The 18,327-nt window shown below is 47.4% G+C and overlaps 6 protein-coding genes across 6 annotated transcripts; 5 read left to right on the forward strand and 1 right to left on the reverse strand.

The window, feature by feature from the left end:
* Positions 1-1,881: 1,881 nt before the first annotated feature.
* On the reverse strand, positions 1,882-2,861 carry N7446_009743 (aromatic alcohol reductase; the record flags this gene model as incomplete). The annotated part of the gene is made up of 2 exons (XM_058518488.1): positions 1,882-2,769; positions 2,826-2,861. The coding sequence occupies 2 exons, from the start codon at positions 2,859-2,861 to the stop codon at positions 1,882-1,884; spliced, it is 924 nt and encodes a 307-aa protein (XP_058369276.1).
* A 4,333-nt stretch (positions 2,862-7,194) lies between these two features.
* Positions 7,195-8,578, forward strand: N7446_009744 (glycoside hydrolase 5 family protein; the record flags this gene model as incomplete). Its single annotated transcript, XM_058518489.1, has 4 exons — positions 7,195-7,318; positions 7,377-8,018; positions 8,072-8,200; positions 8,289-8,578. 4 exons carry the CDS (start codon positions 7,195-7,197, stop codon positions 8,576-8,578), a joined length of 1,185 nt encoding a protein of 394 aa, XP_058369277.1.
* A 589-nt stretch (positions 8,579-9,167) lies between these two features.
* On the forward strand, positions 9,168-9,798 carry N7446_009745 (uncharacterized protein; the record flags this gene model as incomplete). The annotated part of the gene is made up of 4 exons (XM_058518490.1): positions 9,168-9,270; positions 9,338-9,351; positions 9,413-9,586; positions 9,652-9,798. 4 exons carry the CDS (start codon positions 9,168-9,170, stop codon positions 9,796-9,798), a joined length of 438 nt encoding a protein of 145 aa, XP_058369278.1.
* Positions 9,799-10,802: 1,004 nt separating this feature from the next.
* Positions 10,803-12,163, forward strand: N7446_009746 (uncharacterized protein; the record flags this gene model as incomplete). The annotated part of the gene is made up of 2 exons (XM_058518491.1): positions 10,803-11,229; positions 11,304-12,163. The coding sequence occupies 2 exons, from the start codon at positions 10,803-10,805 to the stop codon at positions 12,161-12,163; spliced, it is 1,287 nt and encodes a 428-aa protein (XP_058369279.1).
* Positions 12,164-13,263: 1,100 nt separating this feature from the next.
* On the forward strand, positions 13,264-15,215 carry N7446_009747 (putative MFS transporter; the record flags this gene model as incomplete). The annotated part of the gene is made up of 8 exons (XM_058518492.1): positions 13,264-13,276; positions 13,403-13,565; positions 13,636-13,799; positions 13,855-13,977; positions 14,031-14,387; positions 14,442-14,495; positions 14,556-14,603; positions 14,656-15,215. 8 exons carry the CDS (start codon positions 13,264-13,266, stop codon positions 15,213-15,215), a joined length of 1,482 nt encoding a protein of 493 aa, XP_058369280.1.
* Positions 15,216-16,652: 1,437 nt separating this feature from the next.
* N7446_009748 (DNA-directed RNA polymerase I subunit RPA49) lies at positions 16,653-18,273 on the forward strand (the record flags this gene model as incomplete). The annotated part of the gene is given in 4 exon segments (XM_058518493.1): positions 16,653-16,722; positions 16,749-16,790; positions 16,854-17,744; positions 17,762-18,273. The coding sequence occupies 4 exon segments, from the start codon at positions 16,653-16,655 to the stop codon at positions 18,271-18,273; spliced, it is 1,515 nt and encodes a 504-aa protein (XP_058369281.1).
* Between the last annotated feature and the right edge of the window lie 54 nt (positions 18,274-18,327).

Below are 18,327 nucleotides of genomic sequence, written 5' to 3' on the forward strand. Positions count from 1 at the left end.
TCGGGGACTAAATAACTTCCGGGAATTATGTTCCAGTCCCAGAGTGCATTCAAAATTAGGCAACCGTTCAGTTAAAGGTCAGAACGCAAAGTTGTAACTGAGCCAGAAGAACTTGACTCTTGAGGCACATATTTCCATGCGGTTCGAGGAGAGGAGTCTACCGGTCTCGATTATTCTCTACCAATATCCAATCGCTGGCAGCGACTAAGCTTTTGGTTTTGCATATTCATGCGCTCGGCCCGCATGTAACAATTAAGGTCGATTGCACCTTAATCATTACAGTAGTTGATTTATCTATTAAACCGTTCATCCTAAGTTCTTCACAAATAATTAAGTCAACAACTTCTTTTGTTGCTAGGGAAGTCGTAACATGCTCAAATTAGGTTCCTGAAAACAACTTGGGTCTGCTTCATTGAGGTCTATCCCATATAATATAGGGCTATGGGTATGGGGACCCTCCGAAGATTCTGACAATCTGCGCATCTCTACGTAGTCACCAAGCCGGACAGGGGAATATCGGGCAAGAGACTGAATTAGTTGTGGTATCAGGCAACAATATATGCGCTTAATGCACCTGAAGCTCACGCTAGGGCTCTGTCTCCAAAGGATTTCGGCACATATAATTGTAGATCCAACGACTAGTGAATGAATCCTCCGTACAAAGCTTGCACCGTGATTAAACTTACCATTCATTGGGTAGACATAGTGCTTCTCTAGTATCCAATGAATGCCCTCCAGAGGACAATGATAAAAGTAAGATACGCCGAACACACAATAGATGACAGGATACCCAAACTGGCTGACTTCATGGTTCTTAGACTAATTGATGAATCTCCTGGTATCAAATTAAAGATTACCATTGTATATATATGGCCCGAGCTAGGGATGGTGCGCTGATGGTATGGCCAAGCGGAAGTTCACCGTCCGAATCTATCATATACCTCTATCGGTCATCTAGTGCTGTGGTCCGTTGCATCCATATGTGGGATTCTGGGTTTCTCGTCAGCAAAGTCACTACTTATAAACCCCAGTAGTTCATGATCCTCGGCCAGGTACAGACGTGCTCGAAATCAGTTTCACCTGTATACTCTCTTCAATTCTTTGTTGAACTCTATTTTGTATGACGCCATACCTTTTACGGTTAGATTACCTTGACCTACATCCTTGGCTGTATCTCATTACGGTAACAAATATGGCATAAAAACAGCTATGGTATCAAGGTCGTATGGATTCATTCCTGTGCCCTGAAACGAACGAAGTGAGTGAAAGGGAATAGTCAACACGGATGTACGTGTGCGCAAGACGTTGCAAAAAGAGGTGGCTTAACTATGTATGGGCTGTTTTGCCACGCACGTCGCTCATTCGCTCTTCCTGCCTCCTGGTACCTGCATTATTGTCGCTTTATTTGGATTAGATCGTCTTGGCTTAGGGTTGTAGGGTTTTGTCTGCATATTTCTGCACGTTAAGTTGCTATGATTGCTTCGTCATCTGCTTATTGTCCTTCGTTTTATTGCAACGTTGTGCTGTCTATTACCACCACGATTTCCAGTCAGTATGTTATCTCCTGTGTTTGCCCCTCTTGTCACTTTCGTGTCCTTGCTCCGAGATGTTATCTAATCGGCCTTGATATGGGTGTGGGTGCCAAGTTCATCTATCTACAACTAATTAACCAGCGCAGTGCAAGAAATACTGAAAATTTTATTATCGCTCTTCTAGATTCCATTTGAACAATTCTATCCTTATTAGCTTGGCTTTAGCTGTTTTCGGCCGTTTTTATTGGCTCTTTGCTCTTCAATTATAACGTTAGTACTCCCGTACGTCATCTCCAATTCGCTATTTCTCTTCCTGATTGTGCACATAGGAATATATCAATCCAAAACATCAAAGGCCAACATAAGGTACGAGCCGTTTTATAACAGCCTTAATATCCTCATCGGAGAACCTAGGAATACCGAGCAACTCGTTGTCATCCTTCTCCCACCTTGTCTCGTACTTAGGATTATTGTCCGCAACATGGATAAAGTCTAGGAGGCTTTCCATTCCAATGTCGCCTGATGTGAGCTTCGTCATCGACTCTGCAAACATTTCGTCCGTATTCCGATGCTTGACTGTCCAGCCTTCGTCACCCAACACTTCCTGTGACAAGGCAAAGAACTTCTGCTGGCTCGCGTACGTGTTCGCAATATAGACTGGTCGGTTAGCCGTCTCTTCAGGGTGCGTTAGCACACGGACCACGGCCTTGCCAAGCCATTCACGTGTCGTGTAGGCAATCTCGTTAGACCCTTCGTCATAGAGTGTTATGACACGCTCGCGTAGCAAGATACCCGTGAACCCCGTCTCGAAGCCCCAGTCTAGGAGGCCGCCGTTATGTACGTCCGTATATGTCGTGGCACCGCCAGAGGCGGCACACTTCTCTCGCATATGCTTCAAGCCTTCGGAAGCAGCCTTGAAAACGGGCAGCTCCCCGATCTCTGGCTTGTTGTTATTGAGCCCGTATTCAGAGGGCAGATAGCGGTAGACACCAGCCATGACGGCTGCATCAATGAGATTGATCTGGGGGATGCTTTCGACGATGTTTGTGGTGTTAATAAGCGCATCTTGGCCCCTAAGAGCTTCCGTGAGTTCAGGAACAGATGAATAGTCGACGTGCTTGACAGCAACCCCCATTGGAAATATGTGCTTAGAGCCTTTGCGGGTTAGGACGGTCACTTGGAAAAGTCCAGTAGCGATAAGGGCGCTAAAGATTGGTGCGCCGGTAGTGCTGGTGGCCTATGGATTGTTGGCTTAGTTATAGAAAAATAAGCTCGAGTTGGGGATTAACTAACTCCGGCAATGGCTACCGTCTTGATAACAGGGGCCATTGTATAGAACTATTTGGTGATACGAATGTTCCTTAGCAATTTGCATACGAATATAAACTTCCTCCGGGCTTCACCAATTTATGTATCGAGGCACCAGCGGTGTGGGGTTTCCGCCTGGTTACGTCATGACTTGAAATGCAGGTGGACTAGGTTACGCGGGCTATAGGCTACGGCAGTCGGTAGCGGCGGAGACATAATCCCAAATATTAACCGCTCTAAATACCTCCTAATAATTATAATTAAGGAAATATACAGCGCCTTTTTTCGCTATCACGTGTGGAGTCAGGTTCAGTGCTGCCATTACTATCGCTTCCTACGTTCCTCGACTCAACCGCCCTACTTGCCTGTCGCCTTTGTTGCGCTTCGCTTCAATCCTCCGCTATTTGTGGTGCTGCTCTTACCATGCGACGCCATAGTGTAACAACAGATCGTTAATGGGAGACCGTATTTAGCCGCCTCAGCACGTACACATAGTTATTCTCTGTGATAGCATCAAGGTTATTATCACTCTAGAAGCATCCTAACGATGACCAAATAGTAAAGCGTAACACAAACTACTTCTTAGACGCGTTGTTAGCCAGTGGAATATCTAGTGGAAGTTCTGGTCCTACTTTTGCTATACGGATCCGGTGGATATCACTGCATTCTTGGCGTTATCACCATTTAATAGGGTTTCTACAACCAAAGTGAGAGTGTGTGAGGGGTAAACTGTTTCGAAAATCGCTGACGTTGATAGCCTTCAGAGTAGTTCCTCGTTGGAATTTCTCGGCTGTAAATAATCGCCCCGTTCCCATCGATATAGGAAAGCTAACTTTCCGTGGGATTAGACATCCGTAGTGCTAGGTGTACTATGCAGCCCATCGTATACCTTTTATCCACACCTTTTATTCACTTAGACACCTCCGTTAGTCTTCACTAGAGCTATGCACGCGACTTTCAAGGTTAGGACGCTACCACTAAAAGGAATAGATTAATAGGAGCTGTCATAAAGACCACTAGGGATAATTGAATATCATTCCTCTGAGATAAGATCCCACGGAATAAGATAGAAGCGAGGTGTCTATAGGTTATGTGACAAGGGCTGCAACCCAAGTTCCGAGCAGGCAGTATCAGACGGAGGGGCACAGTGACAGCATATAAAAGATGCAATGCTCGTCCCGGGGAGCGGGGGTGGGTCGCCATACTAAGCTGGGACTATTGTGGCCAAAGTGGGATACAGGAAGCAATTCATGGGGACTATTTCAACTGAATTCCCAAGTTAGAATACATAGTTACTCGTTCACATCAACTAAATTTGAATAAATCTGGCCTTGACTTGCTCTTGGCATGTACTGGTCAATTTCCTTCTCATCTTGATTATGACTCAACTTTTTCGCTTGCTTCCATATCCTAGATATTTGGAATGAACAATCAAAGCTCATCAATTCAACTCTTCTCTCACAATTCACGCTCCTACCTCGTTCTATCCGTCGTTTCAGGGCCGATGCGCGCAATGCGCGCGTCTTCCAGTTATTTACGGCAGTCAATTTAGACCAGTATGAAAGTGGATTAGCGTGTCTTGGTACGTTCTCGAGCAATCACATGATGTTTAGAAAGCCTCGCAGGAATGCCGCCTCTCCAGAAAAAAGTCATCGAGACACCAACAAATTCTGCTCAAACGAGTTCCTCCTTGTCGTTTCTCTTGAAGGGTAACCCAAGACACTATACTCATTGATGTCTGTCTCAGCTCTTCCCACAGAGCTCGTACGCGATATCTGCAGCCATCTGGAGCTGCGCGACTGGTGTGCATTTCGTGTTACTTGCAAAACCGTGTACATCAAGTCACTAGAAACTTTTGCAGAATGGTGTTGCAAGAGTATTGGGTTCATTCTCACCCGCCACAGTCTTTGTCAGTTGGAAGAGCTCGCCGCACACGATATCTTTCGGACACGAGTTCAAGAGCTATGGATAACGCCATCCTTATTCGAAGGTTATTACGAGATGGACCTAGATTCCTTTCGGGACGCAACCGGTTCATATAACAGCAAAAGGTCCGCCCATATGATCAAGACTGAGTATATTGCGTACCAAGGTCTAGTAGCGGAACATCTCAGCATCATCGAATCTGATACTCTTAGCAACGTTCTCAAGAAATGTGTTGCACGCTTTGATAACCTAACGATCATCAGATTACAACACACCACTGAAGAATTTTTCTGGAGTCGATCAGTCAATAACAATTTCCGGTGCATCGGTTGGCGCGCAGCAAGACGCCAGCTTGGATTTGATCCCTTCGCGTTAAGGGGCAGAAAACCCATACACAACTTTTTGAAGACCAGAGCCAAGGACCATGCTGTAGCTTTCTCGGCTCTCTTGGAGGCAGTGGTAAGTTGCAAGAGGCGAATCAAAAAGCTGGACACATGCAACGATGAGCATTGTGCGTTGTCACCTTCGGACGTTACACTCAAACAAACAAGCCAGTCTCTGCTCTCGTCCCTAGGACAATTGGAGTTTTTACATCTCTGCACCAGCATCTGGGAGACCCAGCTTGATGATTCTGTGTTCAGGAGCCTTGTCGATCTCCCTATAATGGTTGCACCAACTCTCAAGGTGCTAACATTCTCACAATGGGACCTAAACGGTGCACTGAGTCCTCAATATTTTGATGACCTCTCCCAGCGTATCAATTTTACCAGCATAAGGGAAATTCATCTTTACTGGACTGAGATAACGTTTGATACCTTGAAAGCCTTCTTGCGCACAGCAAGGCCGACCTTGAGGGTTCTATCCCTAGAATCAGTAAACTTGAGGGGAGCTTTGCCCCCGACAGACAAGGACACTGGCCATAAACGGGATCTCCGGGATTGTCAAGAGATGATTGAGGAGAGCAATTCTGCTTGGCAACAGGTTTTGAATTTCCTCGGAGAGGAGTACTCACTGCGATCGATTTCCTTGAAGAATATAGGTTATCGAGGCTATCGTTTGCACATGCAAGATGATTTGAGCAAGCTAAGTGGATCCCTCGAGCCAAATTTTAGGAATTTGCATATCTTCAATGCTGAGGGAGCTAGCGTTTCCTTCAAAGAGTGGATTACTCAGTTAAGGCCAGGCCCACCCCGGGGCCCGCGAGGGTATATTGATACCTTACCAGGGAAAGATTGTAGTGCGCGGTGGAGCACGCCGGCTCGCCCTTAGGCGTACAAGGATCTCACTTTGGGATGTATGATGGTGATATGTGATGTACATCAGTTTCAAATCGCGTTAGGAAAATTTTTGCTCTTTTTTAGTCGGAATGGTCGAATGATACGTTGTCTACCGATAAAAGGACTTAGGCTCCGGCTACTTCCCGCAATACTATAGAAGCTCCTCAATGAAACGAAAACCGAAGCATTGGTCGGGTCCCGAAACACTCAAGCCAGGATGATACTATCCTGAGAGTATGCTAGCAGCACGATGGAACTTGGAGGCCTCCGTGAGAAAGAATGCTTCTAAAATTAGGAATGGTTGATTGTATTAGCATTTCCAATAGATTTCAGAGCAGTTTATCATGTGACTTGACCTTACAAGACAATTCGATATCTTGAAATCCGCTAAATCCAAAATAGATTAGTTTGTTTCAGGATTCAAGTTAGCAAAGAATCAAAGAGAACAAGGTAGTGAAACTGATTTCGAGCCCGTCTGTAGAGTATTAGAACAAGAGTCCTTCTACCCCTCCGCCGCCCATTCCTTGCCTAACAAAGTCCTTTCCGCCTCGCCCCACACGTTTTTCAGGAGATCTAGGGGAACTTTGCATTACTGAATAATTTTATTAATCTCAAACATTGGTCATTCGAATCACATATGTATACAAATTGTACCGCTAAGCCAGTATGTGAGCCAATTGCGGCTAGAACCCAGATGACTAGGATACAATACCTCAGTTATCCGCTGTAGTTTGATCCAGTAGCAACATGAGTCTTTGCATTTGCAGCCCATGTCTTCTTTTAAATTGGTGTCTTTGAATAAGAGTCTCCTGACATTTAACATAGCTACCAAAAGTGTCCTTAAAAATGTCCTTTCCGGAGTCCTACATATAATACCATATACTCGTTCTCAGGAATTACTATCGGATGAAACTAAAGCAAAGATATCTTGTTCGATTTTTCTAGTATCGTCAAGCAATTCTCCAAATTAGGTGGGTTAAGGATTATTGCCGTAAAATAAATATTTATATACTTGAGACTCCCCTGTCCATATTGGTCAAGGAGCTTCGAAAACGTATTGCCTTGATCGACAGTTCACTCAATGGTTAATATAAAGACCCGACGAAGCATGGCATTTCCAGATTCCTGATCAATCGTACATAGACTTCACCATGAGACTTTCTAGTGTTCTGATCACTGTCGGTTGTCTGATTGCCCAGGTGGCATCTTACAACCAGGGCACTGTCAAGCACCACGCCGGGGTCCCGCATAACAAATTAAGTGAAACACAAAATGGTAACTATCCAATGTTCAGTAAATTTATGACTCGATATGTTAATAATCGTCTCGCCAGTTCGGACATACTATCACCGGAATACTACATCCGGTGGCTTTGCCGGTAGAAACGGTCTGAATTTCACGATCGATGGCCAAGTGAACTATTTCGCCGGGACCAACAGTTACTGGATTGGTTTTCTTACCAACAACGCCGACGTCGATCTTGTGCTCGATCACCTTCAAAGCTCTGGTGTCCGTATCCTCCGTGTCTGGGGCTTCAATGATGTGAACACCAAGCCTGCCCCGGGAAAGGTGTATTTCCAGCTGCTTCAGAATGGAACTGCGACGATTAACACTGGCTCTAACGGCCTCCAACGTCTAGACTATGTTGTCGCTGCCGCTGAAAAACGGAATATTAAACTGATCATCAACTTTGTCAACAACTGGTCCGACTATGGGGGTATCAATGCATATACTACCGCATTTGGCGGTAATAGTACGAGCTGGTATACCACATCAGTTATCCAGAAGGCCTACCGCAGATACATCAGAGCTGTCGTCTCGAGGTATAGCCAGTCGTCAGCAATCTTTGCTTGGGAATTGGCAAACGAGCCTCGTTGCAAAGGTTGTGACACCTCGGTCATCTCTAATTGGGCTGCTTCCACCAGCGCCTTTATCAAATCAATCGATTCACAGCATATGGTGGGTATCGGAGATGGTAAGTACGCTGCAAGACTGACAAATAATTCTCCGTCGCTAACATTCTATCAGAGGGATTTGGTTTAGATATTGGCTCAGACGGAAGCTACCCCTACACGTATGCTGAGGGTCTTGACTTTGTGAAGAACCTGAAGATAGACACGATTGACTTTGGAACTTTCCATCTGTACCCTTCATCTTGTATGTCTCCCATGTCCCTCAAGACCCCTATCTGGTTCAATTACCTACCTTTTTAATATATAATCCCATGCTAATATCACGTCTCTAGGGGCTGTCACCAATTCTTTTGGGAATGGCTGGATTACGGCTCATGGCAAAGCCTGCGCAGCAGCGAATAAGCCCTGTCTCATGGAGGAGTATGGAGTGGCCTCCGACAAGTGCAGCATCGAAGGCCAATGGCAGCGAACCGCGCTGGGCACTAAAGGGATTGGCGCAGACCTCTACTGGCAATGTGGAGACAAGCTGAGCACAGGGAACTCCCCCAACGATGATTTCACTATCTACTATGGCTCGGATGACTTCACATGCCTGGTTACCGACCACGTCGCAGAAATCTAAGTACGAATGGAATGGGCAGGGGATTTTCGCACGCAAATTCCTGCACTTTAGCGCCGGAATGTTAGGATTGGGATGCTAGGTGTAAGAAACGGTGGCAAGCCGGGAATGGCAACTCATCCTAGCCAAGGAAACAGACAACTATCGTGTAGCTAGGGAATATACTGTTGTCTTTTAGGTATTGTGGATATGTTTTCCTGATTACCAGCTTTTGGTGCACCCGTGGACGGGTGCACTTCTTTTATATAAGCTTTTGTACGGTTTCTTCGCATTAATTTGAATATTACAGCATTCACATTTAAAAACCAAATCCATACATCTAGCATATAAATGGAACAAGATTAGCCGAGATAAATAGCGATCTAATTTAGCATTTATTTCATGCATAGCGACAAATCGAGTATGGTGCCCGACGATGACCCCGTGGCTCTATACAGCACCCTGATAGGCCCACTCAGCCCTCTCACAGATCAAAGGGCTGAGCAAGATATCAATATTTCAAGGTTTTCCCCCTTTAATAAGCCACATAATAAACAAAAGAGATAGACTCAAATACCACGCGACATTCACTTTGCTTTTGTTCAGCCCCATCATGTCGGACGGACATCCGGAGCATCCACCACCGGACTACCACACTATCCAGCCCCGCAGAGCAACCGCGATTGAGTGCATACGAACATCCGCAGCCCCATCTCGTGAGTTATCCCGTTCCCTAAGAATCCACATTTCATTGGTTTTGGCTAAACCCTCCTTCACCTGCAGCACCTAGCCGCTCTGTAAGCGGGATCTCCTCCACGAGCTGACCAGCCCAGCGCATTACTAACCAATCATGAGCAGTCACAGGCATTTAAGGTCAATGGCACGATATATGTAGCAGGGCAGATTGCCGCTGCGCCTCGTGTTGGTCTTGTTATTGGGCCGCCTTCCAGCAGTGCGGAGCGGATCTTTTTTAACATAGAGGCGATCCTTAAGGCTGCCGGGTCTAGTCTTGATAGGGTTGTTAAGACTACGGTACGGTTTGGCTTAAGTCATTGCACGGGCTTTTGGTGATTTTTCTTGCTGATTATTTCTGGCAGGTTTATTTCAGGGATAGTTATCAGGGTGTCGCGGATTTTGAAGCAGTTTATAAACGGAAGCTGCCTTTTGCTCCTCCTCGGACTACTGTTATGGTCTCGAAATTGGAGAATACGGATGTGCAAATGGAGGTTATAGCTGTGGAATAAATTTGTGCTGTGAATTTCCATGGGAGTACATGTTTTACTCTTCGGCTAGCTACACTCTCAGATAGCATTGATGGGGAAAGTGATGCGGGATAGTGAGACCGTGAAAAAAATCTTTAATGCTAACATTCTGATATCTATGTCTCTTGAATTCATGGATTTGCGCTGAAAGCCTTTCGAAGCCGAACATCTATCCCATGGTGGAGGCCGTAACTAGCTACACCCAGTTCCGAGTTCTGGGAATTAAAATAGAATTTAGGTATTTGTAGAAGGCTCCAACCACTTTGTTAGACTTGTGGGATACAAAGAGCCTCAGACCAGAAAGAAGTTGTTTACGTGTTTGACACCATGGAGCCATGGCCCGCTTTCCTTTGAACATTGTCCAATTATATCATTCCTCACTCTATATATAATTATATTTATCACAGATCCATAGAACATGTTGATTGAATCATATATAAATCGATCGTCGATTCAGTTTAAATAATAATTCTATTAGTTTATAAGCGAGAAATGATATTTGAGCCTGAAAGAAGGAAGAAAGAAAGAAAGAAAAAGCAAAGATACGGGGCTTTCATGGATATGTACCTGTATCGCGAACCAGATTACTCACAGATCATCTTCCCAGAGGTACATGAGCATTTAGAGGTCTCATTTACTTCTTACTTCGACCTAGCAAATTAAGGCTATCTAATACCCCTTTGGGTACTGACCAAGTCAAAAACAGATGTTTCTCCACTAAAAGACAATTCTACAAGGGCCGCACAACAAAGAGTGATGATGGATGCATACTAGGCGCCTAATGGGCGTTTGCCTTAAAACCAAACTCAGCATCCACACCAACTTCTTCCGCTCTGCAACAGGCGCTTGATAGCCATGGGGGTGGAGATCTTGGAGCCCACTGCTCATTACCTGCTGTCTCTTTTCCATCGCTCCACACATCGCCCTCGAAATCAGGCCCGAACGGCGAATCCGGGCTAGCGCTTTATGATCAGCCTACCCTGCAGATGGCGTCCTCTACTTCTTGTCTTTTATCATTGCCTGCTGAGATTCTTGAGGTCGTCATCGATGAGGCTTGTGCATCGTCGGCTGACCTCAGCGTTCTTGGCCTCGTGTGCCGTGGTCTCCATTCATTCATCACGCCCAGGCTTTACAAATCTGTCAACTTAGTGGGCTATGAGAGGGCAAAACAGTTCTCTTCGACAATTTCCCAGCGTCCTAAATTGGCACCTCTAGTACGGAAGCTGCAAATTCATTCCCATGGCACGGACGAGGTTGAGGACGAAAATTGTTCAGAGGACTTTGATTCAACAATTACCCAGTTGATCAATTTGGAGTCATTAGCATTGCGAACCGACTTCTTCAACCGCTCAAAAGCTCAAAAGATCGGTATCATTTGTCGACCACATAAAGTTCTCCCCGCACTCCGTTCCAGTAAGCAAAACATCGCACCTGGGCAGTGGCACTTAGGCTAGGCTCAGCCGCGTGAGGAGTGCTGACAATCACAGTCAATCTTGGCTTCGACTACTACCGCGATTATGAATGGTCTCTGACTCCATACGAGGCGCTCTTCTACCACTCAGATCTTGCGTCGATCAGTATCACAGGGGCCGCAGTATCAGCAAAATGGGATTATCAAGATATACATCCCCCCGCACTCCGGTCAACGAAACTAGAAGAACTAGAGCTGCTGAATTGCAATATCTCAAGCCAAGAGCTAGAACTGATGCTGCGGTATCCGCGTGCATTAAAAAGCTTTACCCTCAAGGGAGAACCTGCGGAGTCGAAATATGGGTTCACTTGCGGGAGTGACCGAGGTGAATATGTTGACGTTCTCAAGGCCCACTCATCTTCCCTCCAAGTCCTGGATCTGGATCTATCTTATGACTGGAGCGAAGAAATCGATCTTAGTCCTTTTACAGCTCTTGTGAGTCTCACTATTACACCGAGGATGCTGGTCGGAGATAGAGGTGGCGACAAAAACCCCGCAAATGAGATTGACTTGTCGCACTGGGGGGAATTGCTTCCACCAAGTCTAGAACGTCTTACATTTCGCTGTGATGGGCTATTCTTTCCTCTGGATGGGATTTATGAGGCTGTCTCCACGGGAAAGCTCCCGATATTGAGGTGGTTCGCATGCGAAATGCGATATCATGCTGAAAGTATGGAATATTTCCGCGAACCTGAAGAGATCTTGGCGGACAAGTGTACATGTACAGAAGGCTTGTCTTTTTCTCAGGCTTTCGAAGCGCTGGGTGTCAATATTTCGGTTGTTGCATTGGGTGATATACGATATCTCCCCCAAAAGATGACCTCTGACTGTAGATGCTGGAGCTATCAGCATCGTCGTATACAGCGTTTCTGGTAGACAAATATTGCATAATTTCATGACTTGGCCTCGTTCAACCATATCTATTTGGATACCCTCTCGGCTTTTTCCACTTCTCTAATAGTAGGAAATGATGCTATCTACATTGGAATTAGCGTGCCGGGCAACTGCCGATAAACTGTACAGTACAGCTATTGTAAAAGTCTCAAAATTCGGAGGATCCAGGATCCACCGAGATAGTCTCCACATGCTGATCGAACACGATCGATGAGGAACTGAACATTCAGTGGCCAATCATACACACGAGAAGCTTCCATGTACGTAGCGTATAGAGTTTTCGCAATCTTGATCGAATAGTCGCGAACATGGATCCATCACTGGGCAAAAGATCTTACATTTGCTCGCACAGTGAACCGGGTGGACTCTCGATCTGCAGATTCCACGGTCCGTGCAGGTTCTACGCCTGCAATAGCTTGTCATTGATTGCCACGTTGAAAATAGGAGCAAAATGTATCACATTGAAGTGGCTTGCAAAGGAATGTAACACCCCGCGCAAGCCAAGGCTTACGGATGGCTATTTAGTCATTGGCCGAACCGGAGCCGCCTTTGTTAGGCCTTTTGCGGGGAACCGAGGGTTCGCGCGACCCTTAAATTGTCGCGATCGAGTAAATTACGCCAATTCAATAATTAAAAAGATAGGACGCTGCAGTATGATGATCAATTCTAGCGGATCATTCAGCTGCCTGCAGGTCAATACAAAAAACTAGCGGAGGCATTGGAAATGCAGCTGAACGCATAAAAAATCATAGTCGCACTATAGGCCGAGATCGGGCCTTCGGTGGATCTACAGCTTTGCGACTTAGGTGACTCAATCCCTTTTTCTTACATATGTGACTGCTTCTTTTTCTTTTCTTGTTCTTCATTCCTGCGCCCGTCTTGCAATTGCTCCAGATCTGCAGCCCGACTCTGCGTTGCATTGGCCCAAATAGCCTCGGGTAATCCCATCCCTGCGTCGGTGATCTGCATCTTGGACCCCGGCACACAACTTCTTCTTCCTTTTTCTCTCTTTAATCTCTTCGCTTTCAACCCTGCCGATCGATCTGAAACCAGTGCGCTCTATATAGGCGTGACCGCTCAGAATGGGTGACCCAGGTATGTTCCATACGTGATGCGCCAAGTACCCCGGATTTCGTCTTTTCTGCCCCTTCGGGCTATTTCCGCGACGGCGCGTTCCCGCTCAGAAGTCGTGCTGATAACTTGGTGTTTCTTCTTTTACAGATTTCAAAGAGCCTATCGACAATGGCGAGAGCCAGTCTAGCTCCCAGCATGACAACGAACTTCCCCCTCTCACATCGACGACCGAGCGCAGACTGATGGCCAAGGTCGATTGGCACATTCTGCCTTGCTTGTGTATCCTATACCTTCTCGCGTTCTTAGATAGGTATGTTACTGCTTCACGCAAGTTCATTGTATTTCGCGCCCTTCGATTCTGACATGATTTTGTTGCGCAGAGTCAATATCAGTAATGCCGCTATTCTCGGTCTCAAGGAGGATTTGAATATTACCGAGGGAACGAAATATAACAGCGCGCTCACGATTTTTTCGTCCCATACATCCTTTTCGAGGTTCCGTCAAATATGCTGCTCAAGAAGCTCAAACCTCACGTCTGGTGTAAGTGCTGGGATGCTGATTCTATGTTGGAGAGCTCAGCTTATTGACAATTCACCTAGTACCGGCTTGCATGTTCATGTTCGGACTGGTTTTGGTCTTCCAGGGTTTGGTTAACAACTGGGGTGGACTGATGGCCACCCGGTTCTTTTTGGGAGTATTCGAGACGGGCATGTTCCCTGGATGTAAGTGTAACACCAAAACGATCTGTCGGCCACGTTTTAACGGTCTTGGGTAGGCTTCTATCTGATGGGCATGTGGTACAAGCGCTCAGAAGCTCAGAAGCGTTTCAGTTTCTTTTTCAGCTCCACCAGTCTGGCTGGTGCTTTCGGTGGTCTGCTTGCCAGTGGAATCGGAAAGATGGACGGTATGCGTGGCTACAGTGGCTGGCGATGGGTCTTCATCATTGAGGGCGTGTTGACTAGTGTTGTTGCCTTGATCTTGTTCTTCTTTATCGCCGATTTCCCCGAGGATGTGAAATGGCTGAACGAGGAAGAGCGCACCTACATGCGCGCCAAGTTGGCCAAGGATGTAGGCAAGGCCGCTCACCATGTTCGTATGGGCAAGAAAGAGGTGTTAGGTGTTTTCAAGGACTGTAAGTCAAGCACAAACTCTCTTATTTGGTGGCAGTGAGCTAACCGTGGCAAAGACAAGGTCTTCATTGGAGGCTTCATGTACTTTGGTTTGATTGTCCCCGCCTATAGTAAGTCCAAAGCAGCCATGACTTCCTCTACTGCGAACAACCACTTACGCATTGTCACAGGTTACGCCTACTTCGCTCCTACAATCATCAAGTCCTATGGCTACGATTGTATGATCCCTCACCTAAGCAAAACATACTTCCGCTAACCTGATCCTCGCAGCTATCAAAACTCAGCTGTATTCCATCCCTCCCTGGGCTGCATCCTTCGGTGTCTCAATGATCATCGCATTCTTCTCCGATAGAATGCGTCAACGATTCGCGTTCACCATGATCCCAATGGCCATCGCTATTGCTGGATTTGCAATGCTGCTTACGATTACTAGCAAGGCTCAAACAGATGCCCAATATGGTGCTCTGTTCCTCGTCACTAGCGGCTGCTACAGCGCAATGCCTGTCATTGTATGTTGGTTCGCCATGAATTTGGGTGGCCATCACAGACGCAGTGTGGGAACTGCTTGGCAGGTAGGCTTCGGTAACATCGGCGGTATCATCGCGACTTGGTCGTTCGTGGAGAAGAATGGTAAAACCGACTATCGAACTGGTTACATCATCTCTCTCTCGTTCGTTTGCTTGTCTATCGCGGCCTGTGTTGCCTATCTCCTTGCCATTGTGTACGAAAACAGGAAGCGTGATCGTGCTGCAGTTGATCCTGCTTCGGTCGATGAGGAAGAGGAGGAATACCTCGGCGATTTGGCGCCCACCTACCGCTACGCATACTGAGCGGTAGCCGCTAGATGTTTGTTTTGGTACTTGTTGGATATCCCACATTTGTGGATTCCTGGATCTTTTGGAAATTTCATCATGAGTGATGAACCATTTGCTAGATTGATATCGTGAAAATGCGATCCGCTATACCCCAGCTATAGGATTGCTATGATTCGCTGGGAGGAATATAATACGTGATATACATAATGATAACGCCCTCGAGGCTACCTCTCCAACGTCATTACCCTACGGCAGCACAAGTCAATATTTCACATAAGTCGCTTTGCGAATAATTTGTCGTCAACGAGATAATAACTGGAGTAATATATGGAGCTAAACCCTACCGAATTTCCTAATTGGGCATGGTCCAGTGTCGTCACTGATGGAAGCTTGGGGTCACGTGTGGGGTCTAAGCGAGAGCGGCTGAGTCAGCCGCACCATACGTAAATGCGTCTCGGGCCGCCACTCTTCATCTTTCTTTCTACTATCCCCATTTCATCCTCGCAAATCGTGGGTTACCCCTCCAAAGCTCATGCCATCGAGACTTACTAACCAGTCAGCAGAACGAAGATGAGAGATAAGTGGAGAAAGAAGCGCGTCCGTCGTCTCAAGCGCAAGAGAAGAAAGATGCGCGCCAGATCGTGAGTCGCCACCCCCTCTGCGATAGTTTCGCGCAAGTACCGAATACCAATGCTAACCGATTCATCAGCAAATAAACTACTCGCCCCCTCCATCTCAGCTCTCCATGCCGGATCTCATGTTTGAACGCTGAACACGACCATTGACGACACGATGTGACGACTTTCGTTTCTCGTGACACGCCTTTCGCTTGTCGAGTTGTCTGCCCGGACAAGATTTCCGACCTATCATTTCAGAAGAAATCGCAAATCATCGACGGAATCCGCTGTTTTCTCAACAGTTTCTACCCACTTTCCAACACCTCGGATTTATTCAACGTCGGTATTTGATGTCAGGCATGATTATCACTCGGAGAGGCTCATGTGTTCAGGTGGATGTTGGAGGATCGGTGCAACACATCGGTCTTGGAGCACGGCACTGGGGAGACTGGTCAATTTCTACATGCTACGGCTATTCTTACAAGGTGGTCGGAGTTATGGAGAGGTTTCTTCCGGGAGTTTATCAAAAGAAAATAACTGGAATAGCTCGGAGGTCTAGGTTTAGCTACTGCAGATGAATCGATGACTTCATGAGTACTGCACTTCAATCGTAAATGTTAACAGCCATTTGTATGCGCTCCATGTCCGTATAGACATGAGCTGCCAAGTACGTCAATATTCGTTTGTGCGCGGAGTCTCTCACCGCTGAGCGGGTCTCCGACTATAATTTTTTCTGCCAGACAGGTTCAGGACAATTTATTTCACCGCGCTAGAGCCGATTCTCGAACTTCAAGAGCTAAGATCTTGTCGGGTCTCCCTCAAACTTCACCCCATAATGCCGTCAAATAAAACAGATACCAAGCGCAAGCGCTCCTCTGAAAATGAGCGCCCAAACAAGAAGTCAAGTCTTCAAATGCTTCCCCGCTGGCAGCCAGCGTTGTTGAAGATAAGAGCGAGCTGGCGCCGATAATTGGTGAGTGCAAAAAGCTTTTCCACGACGATTCAGGTCCATTCTGACAGCTCTTGTGTATTACAGCCGATACTCCTGGTCTTCAGAGTGCCCAATCCCTCCGCTGGAACCCATATATCAAGAACCGCTCCACTGCCTCCAAATCTGCGGTGGCATCCCGGAACCCGGGCATTGTCTCCTCGGAGATACTCCTGCAGTCCTCAGACCACGCCAAGCTGGACTTTGTCGGCCGTGAAGGCACAGGAGATGACACAGACTCCCAGGTGAAGCACTACGTCGCAGTCGTTGACCCGGAGAGCAAGACATGGAAGGTTGTCGAGGTGCGCCGGGCAACTCTCCGCGGTGCAGTCCGAAGCAGAAAGGCCGCGGAGGAAGACTCCGATGAAGAGATGGTAGGACTCCTCCTACTCCCCACCGTCATAGACAGAGCAAAACTAACTACCCGCCAGAACACCATGCGCGTCCAACGCACAGCCCTGACCAACACCTTCGGAACGAAGCAATCCCGCAAGGCCGTGCAATCCATGGCCGAGAACGCCCAGCTCTCCAACGCCCCAGCAGGATCAGTCCCCGAATCTGGCGCAGCACTCATCTCCACCCTGCCAGCAGACACGGCCTCAGGCCTGGCAAAGGCCAACGCCGTGCAAGCCGAAGTGCAAGCAGCCAAGCCCCTCCCAACCCCTAACCTGAACGTCTCGCACCCATCAGACGTCTACACAATCGACACCCTAGTGCCCGGCGGCCCCTCTACCCTCCGCGCACTGAACGGCGTCGACGAATGGAAATCCCAAGTCGAAGCCGGCCTAGGCGTGACAACAGTCTCGCGCTTCGTCTCAAACCGCGTCGGCCCAGTCGTCAATTCAGACAACACAACACACCTCCAAGTCCTACGCTTCATCCAGCTCCTCATCGAATTCGGCCGTTCCCTCAAGGGCATGGGCGCAAATGCCAAGGGTGGTGGCCCGGGCAGCAAGCGCCTCCCCCCCGCGAGGATCTCCGCCGCCTCCTCTCCAGCACGACCGGCTCAACCGGGAAGCCAGGCGCTGCCGCTACTGCTGCTGCAACCGACTCCGCCTCTACAGATCTCCTACCGGAGTCGGTCATCGACGCCGTGCGCCGCCGTTTCGCGCCGAGCGGTGGCTTCGTCTCAAAGAACGATCTTACCCTCCTCCACACGACTATCTGTGCTTTGTCATTGCATATCCCGCCCCAGCCTGCGCGCGACGGTGGATCTAGCTCGTTGGGTGGAAATGCGCCTAACGAGCTTGCTACCGATCCCTCTGATCTGCGTGATGATCTGCGTTTAGATTCGAATACTATTCAACAGTATTTCCGTGAATTGGGTTGTCGGATTGATAAGCCCCGTGAGACGGAGTTCGCTAAGTGGAATATTAAGGGTGGAAAGGCTGAGGCGCATGCTCGTCGTGTTGCGAGGTTGCGTGTTCCTGTTGAGTTCCCTAAGGTTAGCCGTGGTGGTCGGAAGTAGAGGGAGGGAGGATTGTTGTTGTTTGATTACAGTCTGGGACTGGCTTTGGGGTAT

Source organism: Penicillium canescens (assembly GCF_028828765.1).
Source record: "Penicillium canescens strain IBT 15451 chromosome Unknown utg000006l_segment0_segment0, whole genome shotgun sequence".
Lineage (NCBI taxonomy): Eukaryota > Fungi > Ascomycota > Eurotiomycetes > Eurotiales > Aspergillaceae > Penicillium > Penicillium canescens.